Genomic DNA, 11,190 nt, shown 5'->3' on the forward strand with positions numbered 1-11,190 from the left:
GGAACAAAGTTACGGAAAGTTAATTAACAAATAGAGACGTAACAGTATAATAATTAGTGTCTTCCAAAGCCATACGGGCTTACAATAGACATGTCAGTGTTAACAGACCAACTTATTTCATTTTATATTATAAAGCTTGATGTAAAAGTTGCACATTCATTCTGCAAAAGTTAGGTTTAGAAGATTTAAGACTATATTAAGAGTAAAGAAAAAAACTGACATTTTTTGGCACTATGAAAGAAAAACACCATTAGTTGTTTCAGCTGACTAATTTTGGTAACACTGTTACCATAATCATTGTAGCAAAAACTTATTTGTTCTTTACTCTTAATACAGTAACACAATGCACCTGAAAAGAAGTTATAGATATAAGACTCTGTTGATCTTTTCAACATGTATATTTCTGTGCTAGTGATCATAATTTTTAAGTAAAAGCTTTGACTTGTTAATTTGCAGACATAAACAGTTAAGTAAAAGTAGATTTTTTATGTCTACATAGTTTCATTGAGAGGATTGTTGTATTCTGTCTTCAAATTAATTAAAACTTTTTATCTTTTTTTGTGACTACCCAACAACATAACTATTTATTGAGCATAATACAATAGAAGGAAAAATAAAACAGTTGTGGGGTTCCAAATTTTGGTGTACAGCCATGTAGCAAAGAACAAAAGATTGATGTACAGAATTATATGTGATATGGGTCTATGTTTGTAACTGCAAAACAGGAAACTACAGTTACATGTTATATTTCTTTTCTACGTTGTCTTTATGGAAAAGTTACAGTGGCCTTTCAAATTTTCGAAAATGTATTAAAAAAGCAAAATAAAACTTTTTTTTTTTACTTTTGAAACATTTAAGGAAAGGGATAGATTTAAAATGAATAATAAAACGCACAACAGAGAATATTTTATTCTTGTATTAATTATTATAGCATTGAGGAAGTCCTTTTTAGTATGGCTTACCTACAATGTTCGTTCTGAATACATCTTAGAGTTAGGAAACGGTTAATATTGTATAAAAAAGGTTACGATTGAATTAAGCATTCATTTGGTGAACATATATAATTGCAAGAGTTAAAGCTGAATGTTATAGCCCCAAATTTCAAAATATTCATAGCTTTAAAAATGTCATATTTGAAAGCTTGCAGAATTTTGCTAGAAACATTTAAAAATTTGTCTTTTAATCATATCGTAGCTTTTGTTTTGCTGTGAAATAACATTTGGTGAACATAAACGCAATTTATTTTTATTGCATGGGTATCACTATAATGCATATTTGACCAGGATGTTTATCTTACGGTCAGATTTTCTGTTGAGAAGATACAGAAGAGTATAAAATCATGAAAAGGATCAAAACTGTATCCTATACTGTCAGTAATATTAATGGTGACTCATTAACATTTAGTTAGTAGTAAGTGAAATAATGAGACATGAAGAAGCATAATAAATAAATTGGTGACTGAATGTCAGAAAAGTGATGCTAATAAGCTTGTGGTGGGAAAAAGACTCCCCCTAAAGATTGTCCTTGGTCCAAAAATATCAGTGGCCTCGAGCTGATGCAATTCTTATGTAATCAAGTTCTTTGTTTAGAATTCATGACTGTTCACCTTTTTTTTTTTTAGTAAGTAGCACTCATGCATTGAATATAATGAAAATAGGTCACAAATTAAGAAATTAGTAAAATAATCTTGGTCAAATCATTTTCAGTCAGTCCACCACCAGTCTGCCTTGGGAGTCCACTGTAGCTTGTTGTTTTCTTAGTGCAAGGTTATACGATGGGCTATCTGCACTCTCTCCACTGTGGGGAATCAAACCTTGGATTTTATCTTGCAAGTCCATTCACTTACTAGTGATCCACCAGGGGACATCCACTAGAGAGAATTCAAGCCTGCAATCTAGTCCACCATGAAAAGTCTCGGCTCTTATGTAAGCAGTATTTGATTCTACTCCACTAGTTAAATGGATTTTGTAAGCTAAAGTTTTAATAAAGTGCAGATTCTAACTACAAAGAATAATGCTTGTAACACTGTGGTTGTTAGTACATAAAGCCCCTGCTTCAATTTCTTATTCTCACATAGATCTCCTTGAGTTGGTGATTTGTGCGTAAATACCATTGACCAAATTAAAAAAAAAAAAGACCCAAAACTCAAGTGTTTTCAAATACTTGACTATTCTTCATGTCTTCATCACAGTAATACAAAAAAAAAAAAGACATTGCAATGTTAAAGCATACCTTTTTCTGAAGTTTAACGTAATTGTTTTTTGTATCAAGTATGAAATATATCACTCTAAATGATGCCAAAATAGTTGAGAAGTTGAGAAGCTTCAGTTGGATTTTAGTAGCAACGTTTGAACCATCTAACAGATGTACGTATGATGATCTCAAACGTAAACATTGAATATTATCATACTGATCTAATATTTTTCTTCTACAATATAGTTTTAGGTGTGGGTTTGTCCGAGAATTCTTATACTAAGAGTATAATTTTGTTTTTTGGTTTGGATCTTGTGTCACGCTATATTAGAACTACCTGTACCAGCTGCCCCTACTTTTGAAACAATAGCAAGGCTCAGAAACGTTTTTCTATTGGGTCATGCCACCATTGTTTGTTTAAATTTAGGTTACACTACTATAGTTTAATGTTGTGTGTAAGTATTATAACCTGGTTAGTAGTTTATAATAATACATAAGTATGGGATATTAACACCGTAATAAAGTAGTAGTCATAAATTAAAAAAATTTTTTGTTGTTGTAGAAAATACACTTTTTGTACTTGTTTTTCTGTGAATTAGCATGCCATATAAAATCTCTTTGCATGCCACAGGGTGGCACACTTCCCTCGAGTTGCAGACCCCTGGACTAGAGGGAAGGCAGTTAGTCAACACCACCAGTGTTGGGCTTTTCGTATCAGACTGCATTGCGTTATTTCCCTGTCGCTCTTATAAATTACCCACATCCACAAAATGCAGGCATGAATTTTTTTTATTTTGGCAGTAATGGGACATGAACCACGAAACCTCAGATCCACTTCTGGCACACTAAAGCCAGAAAGAGGCATTTAATTTGCAGAAACCATGATGCACATGTTAGCTTTTATATTTTTTCAGTCTTCCCACTTCATGATGTTAACTTCGGGTAAAAAGAACTGGCGTTGTTTAGGTGGTACGTACTAGAGTCTATTCTAGATCACCACACTACATGCTGTTCTAGACCAGGAGTGTTACTGTGAACAAAGCTACCATGAAAAGCAGTGTAAGTTTAACGTTACAAGTTAAATCTGGAGCATTTATTGACACAAAAAAAAAGCTTCTGTTAGAAATAACTCTTTATTTTCATATTACTCAGAAATTACATGCACCTTCATTGACATATCAAAAGTTCTGTCATCTCTAAGAATATAAATATTAATCAGCCTTCTACATTCAAATCTATCAAGAACACTTAAAAGTTTGTTGCTTATGTACAAATATAGAGCAAAAACGCTGTTATTTTGTTATGGATAATACCAGAAGATGGCAGTGAACCATAAATATATTTCTTTTCTACATCTAATAAATGGACTGAAAATTCTGTTTACATCTGCTCTTAGGAGAGCTCTGTTTTATCATTGAAATGTTTGACTGGATTAGAGTTATTGAATGCTTAAGTAGTGGTAAATCACTCTGGAGAGAATGGGGTCATTACACATTAAGATATTCCTTCTTTACTAAGTTTTAATTGCGACTTGTAAGTCTTGTAATCAAATATTAAAACACAACCTAAAGTACTTCTTAATTCCAAACTTAAGTCAAAAATACACTTTGCATCTACTTATAATTATGAATTACACATTTTTTTCATTATTCTTCACACTCTGTATTGGCCAGAAATGCCTCGGATATATTCAATCTGGACTTGATAATTTAATGAGTCTTTAGTTTTTTTCCCCCTTCCCTGGAGATGTGATTTTCCATGCACAAATTACAAGCTTACTTATTATTTTCATAAAAAGTAATCAGTGTATTTCATCAGATCAAATAAGTAAGGAGTGCTTACTTTTCAGGAATGATTTGGATGATATTGAAGGTTGTTTTTTTGTTTTTTTATATAGATACAGGTTTGATGTATAGTATAAGATACTGAACTCTGCAGTTACTTAAGTTGTGATTATCAACATGATTTTTATAATATGGAATGATCAAATATTGAAGTCTACAGCTCCAACACATGGTCTGATTTATTTCAACATTGTCAACTTCTGTGTTACTCCCCATGTAAAATATGGTATGACAGATGACAATGTACATTTACTGACAAGTTATCGTGTGGTTGATGACAAACTTGGTGGTTTCTTGATAGCTCAGATGAGTGGTCAAGTGTCGTCCGTTCCTGGAACCTTCCACTGTAAATCCCTTCCTGCTTCGTACAACTCCTTCAAGGCTTCATGTACCCTATCTTCCTTCTCTAACTCAGTGTACTTCCTGTACAACCACAAGGCTGTCTTGGAATCCTCAATAGAGTCGTGAGTCTCCGACTGAATCTTTATACCTAAGAGAAGGTAAGGCTACGTTACTGTGAATTTTAAAAATAAACACACAATATCTATCTTTTATTGTAGAGGATGTACTAAATCTTGTTTTCACAAAAAAAACACAATTTTACTGGTGGTCAGTTTATTAATATTCTTATAGAATACTTAAAATAAAAGACTGTGCTCACATAAACTCGGACTCCTTTTAAACCATAGATATGGTACTGGTGTTACTCTTTGTATATTTACATATACAAGAATCCAGCTTATCATTTTTTGTACATAAATGTATGTTATTAAATTAAAAAAAAACTGTGAAATTTCATGTAAGATATTAAGTTCCATATAAAAATCAAACAGTTCTTGTCTCTGCTGCAATAAATATGTATCTTAACTTAAAGTATACACTTGTCAATACTAACATTTCCCATCAAGGTTTGAACTATCAAGAAAGTAACAGTGTATAAAGTTTGGACATAACTAGCTAGCATTGCAAAATAAAATACCAATGTTTTGGTCAAAAATCTTTCCTAATGTTTACAAAACAAGTGAGAATGCTCTTAGAAACCAGCTGTGCCATTAAATTCTAGTATTGTAAGTCTTTAACAACAAATTAAACAGTTACACATCTTTATGTGGAATTAAGCCAAACACCGGAATACTAATTAGTTGAAAATTACAACATTATTATTATTAATTATAGTACTTTAGCACTTGTGTATAAAGTTAAAATCATAAATAATATTCAACGTCATCCTCAGGATGTAATGTCGAAACATGTAGAGTCGTCAACTTTTCGAAGGACATAGTTAGGCCTAAATAAAATGTTTTTAACTGCATACCAGTTTAACATTGAATATTATTTATGATTTTAATTTCATGCATTATTATTATTAATAGGAGCTATTTATGATGGAGTAATGGGTACATTCCTAAAGATAGCTTGATTGTACAATTCATGTTAATAATTTGGTAATTAACATAAATCTCACCTTTATTATCATGTCGGTACTCATCACATAGCTTTCCTGTAACTGTTTTTAACTATTAAAAAATACTGAAAACTACTTGTGGTCTGACAATAAAAAAATTTAGAGAAGAATGGTATAGTTTTCTTACCCAAGAAATGCCATGCCAAAAACCTCAAGGAAATCATTCGTTTGTTTGGAAGTTGAAACAAAAGAGCCGTGTCACGTACTTGGTCAGGTGGAACCTGTTTAATAAGAAAATTAGATGTTTAAAACTACAAATCAAGGCCTGACCACCCGAGGATAATCTTTAGGTAATAAAACAAAGTACATAAACCAAGGGCTGACCACCCGAGGATAATTATTAGGTAATAAAACAAAGTACATAAACCAAGGGCTGACCACCCGAGGATAATCTTTAGGTAATAAAACAAAGTACACAAACCAGGGGCTGACCACCTGAGGATAATCTTTAAGTAATAAAACAAACTACATAAACCAAGGGCTGACCACCCGAGGATAATCTTTAGGTAATAAAACAAACTACATAAACCAAGGGCTGACCACCTGAGGATAATTTTTAGGTAATAAAACAAACATATTATTGAAATTTCTATATAAATAAAGGATCACTGTGCGAGTAAAGAATATCAAAACACCATACATTAAATAACTATAGTATCTAAATCCCAATCTACAAGTTTCATTATAATTTGCTGTCTTTTAAACGAAGAACACTATTTACACAAAATCTACAAGGATATAATATCCTGAGTCTATTTACAAAACAAATAGTCTAAAAACATAAAAACCCATAAAAATGAATATCCTAAGCTGATTATAATCATTAGAAAAGTACACGAGTGTAACATTATTCTCAACATGACCAAATATCCCCCAAGAGTACACGAAAAAAGGATATCACATCAAAGCTGTGGATTAAACTAAACCACAATGAATGGCATCATTAATTACCCTTTGTTCTTTCAACTAATACTCACATGTTGATACTATCTTTAAACGTAAATATAGTGTACTTAAAGGTAAACCCAATATATATATATATATATATATATTAAAGGTATAATGTATAATCACTTCACTTCATGTTGTATACTGTCACATGACAAGTTCTATACAGTAATGTTTCTCTGATATGTTAGTTTGTAATTCATATAGAAGCAAGTTCACAAATGAGTTTTAACATTTTTCAGCACTGATCTTTAAAATGCTTATCAATCTGATATCGCTTTTGTACAGTAATGTCGTTTTGTAGGAGACACTGATGTCTACTATAAGAATGCTCTGGTCTTTCAAAAATTTCTAAATGATCAAACTTGACTTTAGTAACTACAGTAAAATACTTCTCACTATAAAGTTGATTATCCTTCATATATAGACCAATCAACTTAAAAGTTGATTACTGAAATAACTTAGACAAGAATGAACTGTTAAACACACACTACACCAAGGTTGATTACTTCAAAAACATTCATCAGACCACAACCAATAAATATGACAATAGTATCTATAATAAAACACAAGCTACCAAAAGGTTGATTACTCCAAACACTTTCATCAGACCACAAGCAATAAATATGACAATAGTATCTATAATAAAACACAAGTTACCAAAAGGTTGATTACTCCAAAAACATTCTTCGAACCATGACCAATAAATATTACAGAAGTATCTACAACAAAATACTACTTACCACCAGGTTGATCACTCTGAAATCATTCTTTAGACCATGACCAACAAACTTGACTCCAATGTCTATGAGGAACCTCAGTTTGATGTATGTGTCTTTGAGTGTTGTTAAGTGCTTATTGGAGACTGATGCATCCAAATCTCCTGGCTCTATGCCAGAGAACTTAGTCATGTAGTCAACCACCTGAAATGAGACAAGAGTTACTCAACACGGTTATTCAACATTTTGATTATCTTAGCCTTACTTTTTTTCTCTTTAATTTACAAGATACAGTGCATTACATATATACAAAAAAAAAAACAAGAGTTCATTCTTACCTGTTCTTGGGTTGAAATGTAATCATCAATGAAAGGTACTCCTTCTTGCGGACCTTCCCTGGTTAAAAGAAAAGCTCTCATGAATTTGTGACTGAATGTCATCCAGTTAATTTATAAAATATATTGTCGTCAAGTGTAACTAAGACTTACTATGGTAGAAACGTTGTAATTACTAAAATAAGAACTTGTTTACTGTAAAAGTTGTTGTATTTTTGAATTAACTAATAATTTATGTTGTAATATTATTTTACGGAAATGACTCAGTTGCTACCAAATCATTTTAAATGTACAGTAATGATACTCAAATAAGTAGATGCACAAAAAAGTTAATTATTAGTGCTTTTCTTTTCTGATAAAACATGTGACTGACTACCTGTAACAGATTTATTTCGGTTTATTGAAACGTTTGCATTTATAAGGGCAAACCCTGTGAAATTACTGAAAGAGTATATAAATATTGTTTAGTTGTTATGCGAAATATAATAAAAACAGCAAGAGCTGGTCACTTAAAACTTTTACTTTAACTTGAATTTATTTTGAGTTAACAATTTGTTATTTTATAACTCAAATAACATCCTTATTGAATGAAATTGTGTAAAAGTTATCAACAAATCCAATGCCTTGTCAGAAAAATGACATAAATAGTCGAAAAAGGTGAATTGGTCTAACATGGGTCGGAGCCTTAAATCTTTTGGACAAACTGTAGTCTTAAGCCTCAATTAGGAAAACAGGAACAATCCTTGGAATGTATATGATTTAACAAAATCTGATTTTTTACTGCAATCCCTCGGGGCAGCTTATTACATGGTATGGCTAGCAAAAATACAAGTTTTACTTATGTGATGAAAATGGGAGATTAACTCTCTTTCTTGGATCCAGAAGTATCAACGATCTGGATCATTTTTTGTAGTGTGGAGAGGAATCTCAACCTTAATGTGCCCATGAAATTTGGTACAAATCCGATCACGCTTCACAGAGTTATTAACCCAAAACTGCAAAAATGTCCCCTCTCTCCATTATAAAAAAAATGTTTCCAAGTGATCTGCATTTGGATCTGGACCAAATTTGGAGAGGACTTTCCCATACTGACTTCCCATCTTGTGTACATCCATCTATTAGCTTTCAAGATACATGAATGTGAAACACAGACAAATAAACACACACACACACATACGGACTCAATTCCAATACAATCACTGCCCTGTCCCCCTTGTGGGGGCAAGGGTAATAAAACTAGCTTGTTAGTTCACCAGTTCTTTTGGATGATGGGTAAATTCAATAAAATAAATAATTGGTGTTAAAAATAGATAAATAATATATCTTATTAATTCTTACCATAATTCTGATTTATAGATGACCCCATAAGAAGTCAATAAAAATGACATTTGCCAACTTAACCTAGTCTGCACCATAACCATTGTTGTTTAAGCAATTTGGTAATATAAATAGCATCTAAACCAGTACAATATTCATTTTATCCCAGCCAGCTCTGGTACTGAGCGAAAGGCCTCGTCGGCACTGGATGTAGCAGATATAATGTGGTTGACATATTGTTAGACATTCTTCTTGACTTTCACTCATAGGTCTTTAGAATTATGTATAGATGATTCCTAGAAAAGATTGATAACATTTGGTTTCAAAACTGTAGGATTACTAATTACTCCATCAAGCTATATGTCAAAGTTCACAAGGAGTTGCTCTATCTGCTGGATATGCATGTGTGTATTCACTACACAAGTAACCTTTCCTGAAAGTTCTGTTGAACAGGAGGAGTTTATTATGCAAAGGTCTTCACTAAATACAGGAAACACCAGTGTTTTCAGAGTTACAGTTTGGTTGTATAATAAATTCAATGTTATTGATGTACTATATAAAAAGGCAACATTTACAATACACAACTTTGTTTTGTTTTATAAGCTCAGGCCTTTCACCAGATTTGAAGTTAAAAATAGGACTAAATATAGGGATAACATATGGCAATTATAAAAAAAAGGGAGGGGGGACAGGTAAAGGGCATATTTCTTAGAAAAACTTACCTGTATACAGAAGTTCTTATAATTAATCATGTTTGAATATTGTAGTCAGCTATTTTATCACATGCAAATTCTATAATTCTATTTTTTATTGGCACAGTAGAAGAGTGCTTGCAAAACACTAATACAGAGGCAGATATCTGGGAGGTGTAGAGGACCTAGGCCAGTCTGATCTTTGGACAAAATAATTTCTCAACAGCCACATTTCTATGTGACAGACTTGATGAGCGATGACAGAATCTTATATTTAGATCCCAAGAATTTGAAGCATTTAAAAGATTTTCCTGTCAATGCAAACATAAACCTTCTATTTCTCTTCATCAGTGTACAGGACCCACAGTCTTCAGGAATTTCCACCGTATGATAGGGTGTCTACTCTCCTCTGACAAGTTCTACCTTCTACTTTGACAATTCAAGTTTCAATTTCTGTGCTATGTTTCTGACGGCTATCACACCTACTTCCTTCTTCTGAAGAAAGATTTGCAGACATGTCAAGTTTTTGAGCATTTTTATTGTCTAAAGGTACGACTGAGAGCAATTACTTTGTGTTAGTCATGAAGAACTGTTTCCGCCTAACTCAGGTATTTTCTGCTGATCAGATTTCAATTTTCGTTTTGGACAATTTCTTATCTCTCTTGTAGTAGTCCAATCTTTAGGACTCTCCCTTTTTTTTTTTCACCAGCAGCATTTCTTGGATACCTTTTCAATGTGCAGACACACATGATTTGACTAGAGTCGTGATGGGTCTGGGATGTATTGGTTGAGGGAGTAGTTTGTGATGGTGTATTCCTCTTTGCTTACAATGATACTAAACTAGCTTCAATCTGAAAAAAAGAATGCCTTCAGCCTTTAAGAAAGGCTAGCTAGTTTAAGTTCAGTTTAATACTCCTAACAATTGTTTGTTTGTTGAATTTCATGCAAAGCTACAGGAGGGCTAGCTGCACTACCTGTCCCTAATTTAGCAGTGATAAACTAGAGGGAAGGTAGCTAGTAAATAAACACCACCCACTGCCAACTCTTGAACTACCTTTTTATCAGTGAATAGTGGGATTGACCATCACATTATAATACCCCCACGGCTGAAAGGACGAGCATGTTCAGCGATGGGATTCGAACCTGTGACCCGCAGATTGTAAGTCAATTGTCTTAACTACCATACTATAACAACTGGTCGAAAGTAGTAATGAAATACAATATTGCAAGTACACAGGTAAAGGACATACAAATATGATGTGCTAAACCTCCCATGATTTATGACATGATTATAAGCTAAAGGACAACACAAATTTGCCCTTCAGTTTTAGGGAGAGTGTAAGAAACAGGTAAAGTAGTAAATATCCTCTCATTATATTTTATGTTATTTTTCAAGACTTTATCATTTTATGACATTGTGCAGATTTAGTTTACAGTACTGTTAGTTTAATAAATTTTTTGACTAGTGTTCAAACTTAAATAATTACAGATCCATAATCAAAGTCTATAAGTGACTTTCAAAACATATATGACAAAAATCAGGGTTTCTTCTTTGCCCAAAATCATTTCAAATCTAACCCATAAATTTAAGCGATTTCATAATAAAAATCAAAGTGAACTAAAATCTTTTTCACACACCCTTACTCATTCTTTAAATCTAACCCATAAACTTAAGCG

At 32.5% G+C, this 11,190-nt stretch overlaps 1 protein-coding gene across 1 annotated transcript in view; it reads right to left on the reverse strand.

Moving 5' to 3' along the window:
- Positions 1-4,338: 4,338 nt before the first annotated feature.
- LOC106461818 (PAB-dependent poly(A)-specific ribonuclease subunit PAN2-like) overlaps positions 4,339-11,190 on the reverse strand; it is a 53,673-nt gene continuing 46,821 nt past the window's right edge. The window contains exons 25-28 of the mRNA XM_022388897.1: positions 7,508-7,565; positions 7,194-7,373; positions 5,630-5,723; positions 4,339-4,527 (exon numbers count right to left, since the gene is read on the reverse strand). Coding sequence (XP_022244605.1) covers positions 4,352-4,527; positions 5,630-5,723; positions 7,194-7,373; positions 7,508-7,565 — 508 coding nt within the window. The 3' untranslated portion in view covers positions 4,339-4,351. The remainder of the gene's footprint in view (positions 4,528-5,629; positions 5,724-7,193; positions 7,374-7,507; positions 7,566-11,190) is intronic.

This window comes from Limulus polyphemus, unplaced genomic scaffold (assembly GCF_000517525.1).
Source record: "Limulus polyphemus unplaced genomic scaffold, Limulus_polyphemus-2.1.2 Scaffold1038, whole genome shotgun sequence".
Lineage (NCBI taxonomy): Eukaryota > Metazoa > Arthropoda > Merostomata > Xiphosura > Limulidae > Limulus > Limulus polyphemus.